General features: G+C 34.0%; 2 protein-coding genes across 2 annotated transcripts; one reads left to right on the top strand and one right to left on the bottom strand.

Annotated features, from left to right (window-relative positions):
• Positions 1–989: 989 nt before the first annotated feature.
• On the bottom strand, positions 990–2,719 carry LOC137824144 (large ribosomal subunit protein uL16-like). Its single transcript, XM_068629611.1, has 4 exons — positions 2,623–2,719; positions 1,567–2,068; positions 1,352–1,433; positions 990–1,224 (listed from the first exon to the last, which is right to left on the bottom strand). The coding sequence occupies exons 1-4, from the start codon at positions 2,630–2,632 to the stop codon at positions 1,153–1,155; spliced, it is 666 nt and encodes a 221-aa protein (XP_068485712.1). The 5' UTR covers positions 2,633–2,719; the 3' UTR covers positions 990–1,152.
• A 4,767-nt stretch (positions 2,720–7,486) lies between these two features.
• Positions 7,487–11,089, top strand: LOC137824240 (hydroxyacylglutathione hydrolase cytoplasmic-like). Its single transcript, XM_068629780.1, has 7 exons — positions 7,487–7,685; positions 7,758–7,880; positions 7,963–8,124; positions 9,034–9,112; positions 9,323–9,436; positions 10,361–10,537; positions 10,799–11,089. The coding sequence occupies exons 1-7, from the start codon at positions 7,639–7,641 to the stop codon at positions 10,871–10,873; spliced, it is 777 nt and encodes a 258-aa protein (XP_068485881.1). The 5' UTR covers positions 7,487–7,638; the 3' UTR covers positions 10,874–11,089.
• The last annotated feature ends 3,441 nt before the right edge of the window (positions 11,090–14,530 follow it).

Raw genomic sequence — 14,530 nt, forward strand, 5'->3', positions numbered from 1 at the left:
GATTTCCAGAACACATTTAAATTCTAAAAATTATTTTTCACAATGTATTTCAATTTCAGATTTTCTTTTCATTTTTAGATTTAAATTTTAAAAACACATTTTTTAATTCCAGATATTGTTTCTAAAATATATATTCAGATTTTGGATTTTGAATTATTTTTCTAGAATGTATCTTAGTAAAACAAACTCACTCCTCTTTCCTCTCTAAGGCTCACTGTACCAATGATTTTTTACCTTCACCCAATCAACTTTCGAATTTCCAAAATTACTATTGATTTCAAAATTGTTGAGGTTCAGTAGTAAATAAGGGTATTCATTTCAAAATTGTTGAGGTTCAGTAGTAAATAATACTGAGGTTATTCTTTTCTTTGGATGGTAAACAAAAACCAAAACATCACAATTGGATGTGGATACATGCTTGAAGAAACTATTGCTACATGACACTAATTCCAATTGCAAAGCATTCATTGTAACTTCAAGGATCAGAATGTAAATTCCAAGACTCACAATTAGTGTTTTGAACAAAATTACCTGTTTATTGCATAAAATTAATAACCTCCCATAACCATATTATAAGTTTCTTTCCATACTTTTCCTGGATCCCTCTTTCCTTTATCAAAGATCCTCATTGACTGATCTATACATAAGGAAAATTGCATGGCTTCACAATGAACGACACGATCCAGTCTAATCAAGAGAGAGACTACTTAGCAAAAGAGCCTGATAGAATTCGCTACTCTGGAATATTACTTAGCCATGCAACAACACGACGAAGTAGATACCAATCAGTACACAGCTCAAACACCACCTTGCTCCTAAGACAAGGGTGTCGTCTAATTTATGGCAAGCTGGCACATCAATAGAACATATCATTCACGTTCAAGTGATACACCGGCAGTGCTATCAATCTCGCTAATAAAAAAATACCAGGTGTATCGTCTATGAAGCTGACGGAAAATCAAATACCAACAAAAAAAGGAGGCATAAAATATCATAACAAAATTTTGCATTAATAAAATAACCAGTACAAAAAGTTCTACAAAAACAAAATTAACTCAACTAGTTTAATGGAATGTACTGATAAAATAACAGACTAAATCTTTCAAAACCACTAAAATTCAATCTCTAACACTTGATATAACAGACACAGACTTAAGCAGTAGCACTCTCAAGGAAAGCTCTTCCAGGCTGCCGGTTGGCCAATGGTCCATGGTTCCCAAGAAGCTACAAGAACAATACAGAAATTGATGAGCTTAAATAATTACAATTAACACAACTAAAGTACCTATTGAATAAACTTAGATGGCAGAATATATATAACAAGATTGAATTGCGCTATCTTTCACATTACCTTTGCATTTACACCATCAGCAAGAATTCTGTTGTCTGACTTGAACTTCAGATAATCAGAACGGCTAAACTTGGTGAAGCCCCTGCGCAAGCATTTCAAACAATAATAACCAAAATTAAACACACATGAAAAAAAGGCTGTTAATAAAATAGAGAAAATCCACAACTGATATGCGGAAAATTAATTACTCATCTGCCAAAAGAGCAAATACATACCATTTCCTACTAACAATAATCTTTTGACGACCAGGGAATTTGAACTTGGCACGGCGAAGAGCCTCCTGTGCATGATGGCTGTTGCTGTCCTTGCATCGGACAGAAAGGAGGACCTGCCCGATAGCCACTCTAGCACAAGTACCCTGTGGCTTTCCAAAAGCACCTCTCATTCCAGTTTGGAGCCTATCAGCTCCAGCACATGAAAGCATCTTGTTGATCCTAAGAACGTGGAATGGGTGAACCCTAACTCTCAAGTGGAAAGCATCCTTTCCAGCAAACTTTGCCATGTACTTGTTGCAAGCAATGCGGGCAGCTTCCAATGCCTCACTCGACACATTTTCCTTCTCCCAACTAACTAGATGGACACAGAAAGGAAACTCATCCACACCTTTCTTCTTCATGCCAACATCGTAAATTCTGATCTTGGGATCAGGAACACCACGACAGAAACGGGACTTGGGGTATGGCTTATTTTTAATTTGCCTATAACACCTTGCAGGCCCTAAATCAAACACCATTCGTAATTACAATCACACACAAAATATGGGCCAGTTCATTCCAAAACGTTATATATTGTAATTGTAATTCCAAATAGTAAAGCATTACTGGTAATAAGTATTAATGCAACAAAATTTATAACTAAAAATATAACATTAAATCTGAACCAGCTCGTTAAAAAGCATATGAGATTGAAATTTTGAAAAGAATAACATACATTCATAATGAATATTAATACTAAAAAAAATCAAAACTTAGAATATATAATTGGCACAGCACAAAAACACTCTTACAATGAACAAAGTAAAATCAATAAAAACAGTCATCTAACTTTTCATCAACAGTGATCACAGCAACAGGAAAATAAATCATATCTAACAACTCATTTTCCGAAATCGAGATAAATTTAAATAAAAGAGGAAACAGTTCACGAGAACCAGAGGAATATAGATTCAACAAAAAAAAAAAAAAACTCCATAAAACAATACAACATAGAAGAATCGAAATTGAAAAAAAAAAAAAAAAAATAGCGAAGAGGACAAGGAGGATGGAGCTTACTTCTCCCCATGGCTACGTCTCTATCTGCTCCAAACGCGTTAAGGTTGACGCTCTCTACGCAAACCCAAACCCTAGAAAAAGTTGTTTATATAGAGGCAGTTGCGTAGGGCTTTTTGCCTGTTTACGAGACGGGCTTTGTTTTGGGCCCAAATTGTTCTAGCGAGGGCTGCTTCTTCCTGCACCTCCATACCTTCTTGTACCACCCCCATAAATTTTTCTCATTCCAAAAATATCCTTTTTAATATTTCGGATTACATAGTCTGGAAGTCTTTTTTTAGATTCAAAATTAGCTTCCGGATTATGTAATCTGGAAGTCTTTTGTGATTAGCTTCTGGATTACATAATCCGGAAGTCTTTTCTATACATAAGATTAGCTTTCGGATTATGTAATCCAGAAGTCTTTTTTTCATATGTGTTATTAGCTTCCGGATTACGTAATCTGAAAGTCTTTTCTAAATATGAAATTGACTTCCGAATTATGTAATCCGGAATTTATCCAGATTACATAATCCATAGGCTAATTATTTCAAATCCAAGGAGTGGAAAAAAAGAATAAAATGGTATTTTCATATTTAGTATGGGGTAGCACAAGAAGGTATGGAGGTGTAGGAAGAAAGAGTCTCTAGCGAGTTGTAAAGTGATAAATTGTTGTTTTTTTTTTATCGCAAAACATTTTATTATTTTGTTATGAAATAAAACATTTTATTTTATTTACTAAATTTAAAAGATGAAGCATTCCAGATTTACGAACTCTAAAACTAAAAAGGTGAGTATTAAATAGGTTTAAAAAATTGGTTTTAGATTGATTTAAGACTCAAATACAATTTTCATTAATCAAAGTGTTTTTTTTTCTTTTAGAAAAGTGAATGTATTTTATTTATTTATTAAGCTTGTGGGTTTGGAATAAGAAGTGGGAATAGAGTAAAAAAGAAGAAAGAAATAACGAAAAATACAATTAAAAGTGTAATTATTTGAGTTAAAAGAAATAGAATAAAAAAATTGTGAATAATTTGATTCATGTGATAAGATAAAAAAAAATGAATTGATATATTTAAAAAAAATATCAAAGTGTCATTGTATCAATGAAGAAATTTGATTCAATGTTAAAAAATATTTTAATACATATCATTTTCATTGAGTAAAATTCTCTCTCTATTAGTTTTCAATGATGGAAAGTTAAAGAGTGAAGAAAGGTGAAGAAAGTTGAAAAAACTGAGATATAAAATTACGAAAATCGAAATAAAATTTATTGTCAGACTTTATTCTTTTAATGGCAAAGAAACTTGATTTTGTGTCCAGAAACTTGATTTTTAATGCGATTAACCATAACTAACCATCACAATGAATAAATATAATAATATTTATTCTTTTATTTTAAAATAATAAATGATTAAATTCATAATAAAATACATTTAATATTTTATTAATATATATTTAATGTTAAATAAATAAATCAATTAAAATAAAAAGTAAATTAAATTAAATTTTGATCATTTATTTAGTATACTTTATATTTGAAATATTATTTTATTTATTTATTAAGGTTTTATAATAATTTTATTTTAATTTATTTTTTTTAATCTAAATTTTCAAAATTTATAATTCAATTACATCTATCACATCATTCACAAAATTTTATAAATTTTCTCTTCACTTCCACTCTCTTTATCTTAATTCAAACAACCTCACTTTTCTTCAAATCTATCTTTTTCCACTCCTTCAAATCCATCATTTAATCCAAACAAAGCATACAAGTTAGATATTTAGGTGTAAAATAATTGTTTGTTATTTGATACCATTAATGTATGCAGTTTCGTAAATAATTTAATGCAAAAAATATATATAAATTGAAGTTGAAATAAATAAAAAAAAAATGAACAAAAATTATTATAAAATGTAGTTGATCTTCCACGTAGCCAAATTGGTCGAATAACTCCAACATCGACATCACCAATTGGAGGGTCTTCATCGTTGAAATGTTGATGATCCTAATTGATTCTATCACGTAGTTAGACACAATTAACATTAATGATATTTAAATTTTTTTAAATGATATTTCATTAAACCAATTTGACTACGCTAAGGTGAGATATGTTTTGACAATAAAGTTTATGTCATGATGCTGCAAAATGTGTGTAATAAGAATGTCCTTTGGAAGAGACATCTCTTTAAGTTTTATTTTGATCATCGTTTTGTTGATCTCGCTATATAATCTCTTTAAGTTTTATTTTGATCATTGTTTTGTTGATCTCGCTATATAAGTGACCATTATCAAGCACTTTCAGGATTAAGTGAAAGAATTCAATGTCCTTAAATTGGATGTTGTTCCTTCTCACCCAAATTGACATTGGTGAATTTCACGTTAAAATCACATTTGACAAAAGAATTTTGCATAGAATTTTTTTTTATCACAAAAACCATATGCATATGATTCTGGACCTTTGACTTAGACATGAGTTTCAATAGTTAAACTTAAACAATTCTAAAATGTCACATAAATAAAGTCCATTAACCTGGCATGGTCTTGGGGGTTTCATCTACTCCTCTTCCCAGGGTTTTTCCGACACCACATGAAATTTTTTGAGAAGTTATCCTTAGCTCCAAACGAGAGTTGTATCGGTCAACTTCTTCAAATGAATTAGTTGATGTCTTTGTGGAGCTAATTGCTCAAACCATCTCATTATGTAAGAGGTTGAGTGAGTAGGTTGGAAAGGTGGCTCCAATGTTGAGGTTGAAAAATTGAAGAAAGAGTTCATTGACTTAGGACACTCCCTTCAGACTGCCATGAATGCCAACGCTTCATTAGGTAGCCAAGTAAAGGCCTTAAACGAGGCTCACTCTCAATGTGAGGATGAGTAACGTCAACAAGAAATAGAAGGGATGTGACAAAGCCTAACCAACATGTGGATGAATTGCACAATTCGAAGGTGCCTCTTCCGAGTTGAAGATGATGCCTTGCCCCCGACGAACCCCCTGACAATGGTAACCCCTCGTAGATGTGTTTCTTTGCACCTCCCTTTTTTGCCCTCGTGATGTACCAATGGATCCCTTTTGAAACCTCTCGGTTGCCTGGTCTCCCTAGGGCCTCAGTCGACGTTCCTTTGCACAAACCAATGGAGATGCATGACTTGGATTAGCTCTTCTATTTTATCTGTCAAGGCAACACAATCCTTGGTGTTATGACCATAGTTATAATTGTAATGACAATGCTTATTTTGATTGTCGTTGGTTGGTGTAAGAACCTTTTCGACGTTGGCAGTAACTCAACTTTCACGGCCTCTTCTAGTAGGCAGCCTTTGTTGGTGTTTAGTGGTGTGTAGTGTACGAATCTTGAGCCTCATGATGGTTCCAAGAGTCTTATGGGTTGTTCGGTCAGACGAGGAAGTCCTTTTATCTTGATGTTTCTTCTTAGATGTAGCCTCAACCCTCATTTGCTTTTGAAAGTCTTTCAATTACTCTAATAACATGAACTTGATGGTATGTTGTTGTAATTCATCAAGATTTTTTGGCGAGTTCTTGCACAAACTATTTGAGAAAGGCACTAATCTCAAGGCATTGACCATGTGATGCATTGTTACATTTGGAGTAAGGTTTTGTATGTTGAGGGAACCTTTTCGAAGAGCTTTACAAAGGCTCGTAAAGATTCACTAAAACTATCGATGTAAGATGATGGAGACAACTTGTCACGAACTAGGACCGGACTTTGCTACAAATGTGTCAAAACAACATATCGATAAGGGTGGTAGTCGAGTAAACTAACTCAAAGCAACTTCTTTAAGTAATATGGGAAAGACAAGACTTAAAATCGTGTCATCTGAAGTGTACAAGATGACTTGTCTAATGTAGACATCTATGTGCTCGTCAGAGTCGGTGGTTCCATCATATTTTTCAAGAATCTAGGCTCTTCCAATTGGTAGGGAGGGATGTTTTCGTGATTCCTTTAGTGAAGGGATGTCGCCTTAATGACGCTTTAAAGTGTGTGGGAGGAGAATGATTATCGTTCTTCTGTTGCCCTGAAGATATTAACTTCTTAGATTTTCGAGGGAGCTAGTTGGCTTGATCCGACCAGTTCCCCATGCTCAATTGAGGAGTCAATTGGGAATATTTCCTTGGTCCTAAGCTTCTTCTTCATGTGAGTGTTTTCATATTTTAGGACATCTATTTCTTCATAACTCTTTCTCTTTACAGTTTCTAGTTCTTTTTGGAGCTCTATCAACATTGTCATAATAGTATCTGAGTGATTGTCTTTTGTTCTTTCCATAGGGGTCTTCTAGCACTCGTCATCCCTCGTGTAGCAACCATGTGGTTTTCTTGAAATTTTACTTGGTCCCACGATGAGCGGCAAAAATGTTCTTACAATGTCAAAATTAGTCCAAGTAAGCCACAATTCTTTTTACATACTACTTCCTTTAGGTCTCGATGAGTAAAGAGAAAAAATATCTGCAAAAATACTCAACACTCAAACAAGTATAAGATATTTTACGAGTTATAAATACTATTGAACCTAACTTTTGACTCTCCCATGACAACCTATTTATATTATTTTGGAACAGATTTTGCTTAGACACAATCTTCTTGTTAATCCATGCTTACAATTTGCTTAACAAGCTAATCTTTAATGAAGGTTGTAAGTTATCATTTTATGGGTATGTTGCTTAGATAATTCATGGGAATAGTTTCATGAAACTAAGAAACTAAACGGTACTTCTCAAGTTAAACTGTTCAAAGTATGTAGAGGTTGATCCCAATAGAACCTGGATACCAAATGTTGCAAAAAATATTCTGAAACATCTTTCATTAATATAATGTTTGTGATATTAAACATAAATCCCTTTAAAGATAAATAAATACTGTTTTAGCAAAAGAAATGAAATTGAATGATTCATTTTATGATATGATAAAGTATATCTAAACATTATAAAAATGAAAATTTCAGTCCATTTATAAATCCGTCACCGCTAGATACCCGAGAACAAAATTGGATTTCTGAACTGTGTTTGAATCGTAAAGGGAAAGATGAAAATCCAACACATACCATGTCTCGAAGACAATTATTCTTATCTGTATGAATCTAATCCAACATTCATCCATTCATTTGTCTCTTAGATTTTGCTGAACGAATCTGGGTGGCGCAGGATCGTGGATGAGAGCACCAAGGAAGCGGCGGCGGTGGACCCCGTCGAGCCGGAGAAGATTCTTGAGGCTGCCAACTCGCATGGCCTCACCCTCAAACTCGTCCTCACCACCCACCATCACTGGTATGGTGTACTATGATGTTTTTGTGTTTTTCTGACATGTTCCCTATGATGTTTTGTTTTACCGTTTATTATTGTGTGACAGGGATCATGCTGGTGGAAACGAGAAGATAAAGCAACTGGTGCCTGGAATCAAGGTCTATGGTGGTTCCATCGATAACGTGAAGGGCTGCACTGACAAGGTTGAAAACGGTGATAAGGTCTCTCTTGGAGCTGACGTCACTATATTGGCCCTTCATACACCTTGGTATGCTATGCTATGTTATTGCTAACTCAACTTTTCAAGTGTTTCCATTAGTTCACTACACTGTAGAGTATGGATTGGAACAGTAACTGTTGGGTCATGTTTGGATGAATTTATCAGAAAAGAAAATAGAAAGATAAAATGATTTAAGCTTCTCTAACAAATTAAAATTACTAAAATGATTTCAGCTTCTCTAACAAATTAAAATTAGTTTATGTATTATCTATCTTTTGAAAGTGTCCTCTTATTTCATTTAACCAGATACCAAATTTTAACCTTTTCAAGTGAAATTAAATTAGTCTGGTTGAACACAACTTAGAAGTGCTTTGGAGAACTTTCCTACAGGAAATATGAAGTTTATTTTTGAAGAAGTTCTCAAAAAAACTTCTAGCGTTTTGTATCCAAAAGGTTCTAACTTGAACTGAAACAGGTTTGAACAGGTCATAAACTTGTTTAGCAGTTGTTAGTACCAAGTATAATGTTTGAATACCAAAAATTCTTAGGTGGTCTGGGTGAATATTGTCCTATAGTCTTTGACACCCACAGCTACAACTTTTTTGTAATGTATTTCTCTTGCCAGAAAAGTCTGCATAGAAGAATCAATTTTGTAGTGCTTGCTGAACTTTTTCCAATTGTTCTCATCCCCTGTAAGAGGGTTTTAATCCTGCTTATCTGACGATTAAAAAAAATGATGTGCCAACTTGTGTGAAAATATACCAAGAAGGCATTGCCATGCTTCATTGGCCTTCTTATTTTATTGTTAATTTTTTATTGCTGCATTATCAGTTGTTGATATTTGGCATTCTTTTAGTATTTCTTGATGTTTGCTGTAGTGATTCAACCTCGACTCTCGCTTTTTCTAGACATATTTACCTCCCTTGTTAACATAGGCAATATTTGTAACTTGTTCAGTCACACACAAGGCCACATAAGTTACTATGTTACTGGCAAAGAGGATGAGCATCCGGCTGTTTTTACTGGAGATACACTGGTAAGTTGACTGATCCATCTTTATCATATCAGAAAAAAAGTAGTTATTTTGGAAAACATGTAGTAAACTTATTCTTAAAGTTGTCGCAAGTGCTTGAAGTCAAGGTATGTGATTTGTATTTGGCTCTCCCTTTAAAACTTTCATGTATATGAATTTGGAGAGGCTCTTCTTTCAAATCTCTACATTTGCTGTCTTATTGCTGGTTTACAGTTTATTGCTAGTTGTGGGAAATTTTTTGAGGGAACTGCTGAACAGATGTATCAGTCTCTCAATGTAACACTAGCTTCATTACCAAAGACAACTCGAGTATACTGTGGCCATGAGGTAAATCCCACCCTCCACACTGAAACAAATTATTATGGGGAATTTTGCTTATCCATATAGGCAGTGTCAATAATGATTGATCTTCTTATAATTTAAATGATGAATGGGATTGATCCAAAGGACTTCTTAAATAGTTAGTTCATGCATGATTACCTGGTAAATACTTTTAATTGGATTGATGGAGAAAGGGGGTTGGGGAATGATGTAAATATTTAAAAGTTGAAAATAATCCAAACTAATCTTCTTGGTCCAGTTCACACAGGTTAATATTATGTAAAAACTGTGTAGTATGGGAAATGCACACCAATTACTAGTCAACCTGATATGAATATACTGGAATAAAAAGTTGAAAACGAACTGATACTCAATTCTTGTAACAATTTTTTTTGCTGAAGTTAGGGCATTAGGCATTCATGAATACTGTTTCCTAACCTTTTGTTATGCTAGAGTCTGTGTTTGTCCATTAAGTGCCTAGATTGACAAATTATATTTTGGGTTAGGAGGTAGCGTTCTGCCACAGTAACCCTTGAGCAAGTAAATCAATAAATCCTTCATTCATTAGAACACAATTCTATGTTTCTTCTAAAAAATAAAATATAACTGGTTTTTAAATATACGAGATTCAGCTACTCAGATGTAAAGTTATGATTTGTGAAGAAGTGAATTGCTTTTGATAATCTGTAATGACTGTTCATAAGAACTCGTTTGTTTGGAATTGGTCGTGCACTTCTGTTTATCTTGCAAGACTTATGTCTTACATAAGTAAAAAATGCAACTTCGAGGCATAAGGTGAGGAGGGAGAAATTTTAGATTGTTTTATTTTTGGCCTAGAAAAGCCTAAATTCTCAGTGGCTTATTTCTTATATGCTTTTTTCACTTATATATATTAATCACTTATAAGAGTGTGAAGTTGTTTTTCTCCAGTACTCAGTGAAGAACTTGCAATTTGCTCTGACACTCGAGCCAGACAATTCGAGGACACAACAGAAATTAACCTGGGCTCAGAATCAGAGACAAGCTGGTCAAGCAACAGTTCCCTCAACCATTGAGGATGAGTTGGAGACCAATCCCTTTATGAGGGTTGATCTACCTGAGATCCAGGTTTGTCACCTCTCCACCCCCTCTTCAAAGTGTGAAACAAATATATTATTGCCTGTTGATTAGAGGGTAGAATGAAATGTATAATCAGAAAGTTTTTCAGGAGTTTATTGGTGCTTTCTACAATCCATCTGAAATTCTAACATATTTAGTTAGAATAGAAGCTGTTATTTGTGCAGTTTTTATGTTTTTTTCTTGGATAAAAAATACAGTGACTTACAAAGGTTGAAGCTGAAGCTTTTCTTAAACTGTGAAAATTTGCAGGAGAAGGTGGGCTGCAAGTCACCTGTTGAAGCATTAGGAGAGATAAGGAAGAAGAAAGACAACTGGAGAGGCTAATGAAACTAGCATTCTCATTTGTTCACTTTCCTTTTCTGTTTTATCATATGAATAAGGCCTTTATGTAGATACTGTAACAGTATGATTTGCCTGAAACTGAAATGGCAGTCAGAGGCTTGTCAAGTTATGGGCATGGATTGTGATTAGCACTGTCGCCTATATGCATATTTTGTTGGTTAATCGAAATACTAAAATGGTCTTTTTTAATTCATGTCATTTACGTGTGAACTTTAAATGAACTTTTTTTTGCAATAGAGGCTTGATATTTTATTTAATTTTAAATTAAAAATTAGTCGAATCACCTCTTAGATTACATGATACAGTTGGTTTGTAAAGATTGTTCTAAAAATAGCCAATTTTTTTATGATGATCTCGAGGGAAATGTACCGGAAAGAGATGCAAGAACAAAGGAACAAAAATACAAAAATGAAAGAGTACAAAATTGCTAGGAGTTTGCGAGTGTTGGAGTCGAGGTAAAAAGTTTGCTAGAAGAGCAACATTCATGATTTCTTATATGGTGTTTCCTAGTTTGCTCACAATTCCTGATAGATTAATTGTCCCATTTACATAATTGTATGGGCTTCTTCTTCGTTCTATAGGTCCACTCAATGGGAGGTCTACGACCAACAATACTTCTCCCTATCATCACTTGTCTACGACCAACAATACTTCTCCCTATCATCACTTGTAATTCTTCATTTGTCTTTATAAGATGGAGAATTTGGAGTTCTATGATCCCTTTGTATCGAGAAAGTCTCCTAAGTTGAAGTTTGACATTGGTAAACATGTGTTTGATAGACCTTTTGAATATGTTAATGTAGACATGTGGGGTTCAGTGAGATATCTATTCATGGTAGAGGGTTTTATTTCATCATTATCATATACGATTATTCAAAGTGGGTATGAATCTATATTTTGAAAAATAAAAGTGAAACTTTTCAAAGGTTTAATGAGTGACACATCATGGTGAGTAATCAACTTGAAGGTGTTGCAAACAATTGTCTGGAGTTTTTTTGGGAGTTTAATGGATTTTGCAAAACTGAAGGTATAAAGAGGCGTAAGACGGTTATAAGTACACCACAACAAAATGATCTGATTGAGAAGATGAACATAACCATTTTAGAGAGGGTGAGATGTATACTACTAGGGATTGGATTGCTTAAAACCTTCTTGGGGAAAGCTGCAAACATAGTCGTTTACCTGATAAATAGGAGTCCATCGTCTGCTATGAACTGAAATAATCCTATGGAAGTATGGTGTGGAATACCTGCATATTATAAGAATTTGAGGGTGTTTGGTGTCTTGGCTAGAAGCACGGGTTGAGAGATTTATCTTCATAGTATATGTAGAAGGTGTGAGGGAGTAAAAGTTATGAAGGTTAAAGCCTGGAGAGGCTAGGTGTTGAATGGCTATGATATGCAAAAAGTTGGAGAAAGGGGAATGAGAAAATCCATGTTAAGGTGAAGCTTTTTATTGATGGATTAGACCATTTGGAGTCATCAGATGATATTCACCAACCTTCTAACTCTTACACTACAAGGCTTAGACGTGCAAATGATAGGGAAAAGTTTGAATATGTTGACCTTATTAGTTATGCTTTGACAATAGTTGAGGAGATAGCCAATTAAGAGGAAATGATTCCAGGAGGCTATGGAAGGTTCAATGTCAACAGTGGCAAGTTACCATCAAGGAGAAGAATGAGTCTTTGTGGAAGAACCACACGTGGACGCTTGTTAATCTACCAAGAAATGAAAAAAATGGTAGGATGCAAGTGAGTGTTTAAGAAGAATGAGAATACCATATGAGGAAGGTTAGAGATTCAAGGCTAGACTGGTGGCAAAAGGTTTTACACAGGTGAATGGAATTGACTATAATGGGATATTATAACCTATGGTAAAATATTGTTCTATAAGGATTTTAATGTCTATTATTAACCAATAGAATTTGGTTTTAGACATGAAGACAACGTTTTTGCATGACATTTTGGAGGAAACCATCAATATGCAGCAACCTAAGGGGTTTGTTGAAGAGGAGGGGAAGGTCTGCCTCTTGAAAAAATCATTATATGATTTGGTGTAGCAGATCGGATCTGGCTCAAGATATAAGTATTATTAGCAGGTACATGACAAATCATGGACGAGCTCATTGAGAGACTTTGAAGTGGATGTTGAGATATTTAAACAGAACAATATCGTTTGATCTAGTGTATAAAAGGTCTATCCTTGATAAAGTTATTATAGAAGGGTATGTGGATGTTGATTATGCACGAAACGTTGATACTAGAAAGTCACTTTCTCTACATATGTCTTTACCTTGTATGGTTTTATGATTTGCTAGAGATCTAGTGTGCAATTAGTCTTGATGAGCTTAGTTAGACGGTTTGACCGTTTGTTATGAAGGAGAAGACTACCATCTACTAGAGATCGTCTACTAGTGTTAAGACAAGTTAGACCATCTAGTATGTGCTTGTTGTGACTATCTTAACAATTTTTTTGTTTTTTAGATGATATTTTTTGTCACTACTTATCACAGGGTTTATATATAGAGGTCATGAAGAGTTAAACAAAACACACTGTATTGTGAGTAGACTTTATGTATAAACCATTTGATATTAAAAGTATTTTTAATTTTTTCTGTGTGTTTCTTACTTTAATATTGTTGACGAACTCAACATGTGTTATTTAGTACAAAAACACTTTGGTCATTTTTTAAATTATCAAGTTAACATTTTTTTTATTATAGCATATCAATCAAATCACTCACAAATTTTCCATTCATTTTTTTTTATATATTTGCAACAACTATATTAAAATGTTAAGGAAAAGGAAGGAATATGAGCTAATATTGTTGAGGTAACTTATCTGCTTCGTAGATGCAACCCTAAATAGTGTTGGTTGGGCTGAAAGTGCCTTTATTACAATGAAAAAATTGAGAAATAAAAGGTTTTGTGGGTTGCATTGGCTTTATTGTTAGATTAAATCCTTTGTCCAATGAATTATGTTGTGTTGTCTTGTGTGCATGTTGTTTTCCTGTTATACAAAAACTTGGCCTATCTATAGAAGAAGTGTAGGACAGAGAGTTCTTAACAAGAAGGGAATTAAAAGGCTTGAGGCTGTAGGTGGGAAAATCACATGGGAGACAATGGTTGCTAGCTAAGGTGTCACATATGGGTTGGGAGCATGGGTGGTGGTATTAATGTGGTAGGTAAGGAAATAATAACAAGAATTAAGTGGGATTAGGTGAGTTGTGTTAGGGTACGAGGGGTTGAGTGTTTTTGGGAGGTGGAGAGCCTTCAAAAGTTTGAAGAAGTGATGCGTGAAAGTAGGATCGACACAAACGATGACAAATATCCAGAGCTTGTAGACTATAATGCCTATGTTGAGATCCTTGCCTAGAGGGTCTATCAAGTCCCTAAATGGTTTAATGAAATCTATACGACATATGAGTCATGTCTTTATCTTTTGATGAGAACAAAAATTACTTGAATGACTTACTTGTATATTGAAAGATCTAACAAATGTTTCTACAACTATAGTATTTGTTAGATGGTTATCTTCTGGTGATGGGTTAAAAGGTCATGGTCTAATGGTCTATTAAACGGTTTATTGACCAGGATATCATATGTGGAGTTTATCTTCACTAACTAGATGGTTCGCT

Source organism: Phaseolus vulgaris, chromosome 8, assembly GCF_000499845.2.
Source record: "Phaseolus vulgaris cultivar G19833 chromosome 8, P. vulgaris v2.0, whole genome shotgun sequence".
Taxonomy (NCBI): domain Eukaryota; kingdom Viridiplantae; phylum Streptophyta; class Magnoliopsida; order Fabales; family Fabaceae; genus Phaseolus; species Phaseolus vulgaris.

Coding starts and splice junctions, on each gene's coding strand:
- LOC137824144 (XM_068629611.1), bottom strand. Junction 1,434..1,566: donor ATTATTGTTAGTAGGAAATG/GTATGTATTTGC, acceptor ATGCTTGCGCAG/GGGCTTCACCAAGTTTAGCC. Junction 1,225..1,351: donor CTGATGGTGTAAATGCAAAG/GTAATGTGAAAG, acceptor TTGTTCTTGTAG/CTTCTTGGGAACCATGGACC.
- LOC137824240 (XM_068629780.1), top strand. CDS start 7,639: ATGAAAATCCAACACATACCATGTCTCGAAGACAATTATTCTTATCT. Junction 8,125..9,033: donor TTGGCCCTTCATACACCTTG/GTATGCTATGCT, acceptor TAACTTGTTCAG/TCACACACAAGGCCACATAA. Junction 9,113..9,322: donor TTTTTACTGGAGATACACTG/GTAAGTTGACTG, acceptor GCTGGTTTACAG/TTTATTGCTAGTTGTGGGAA.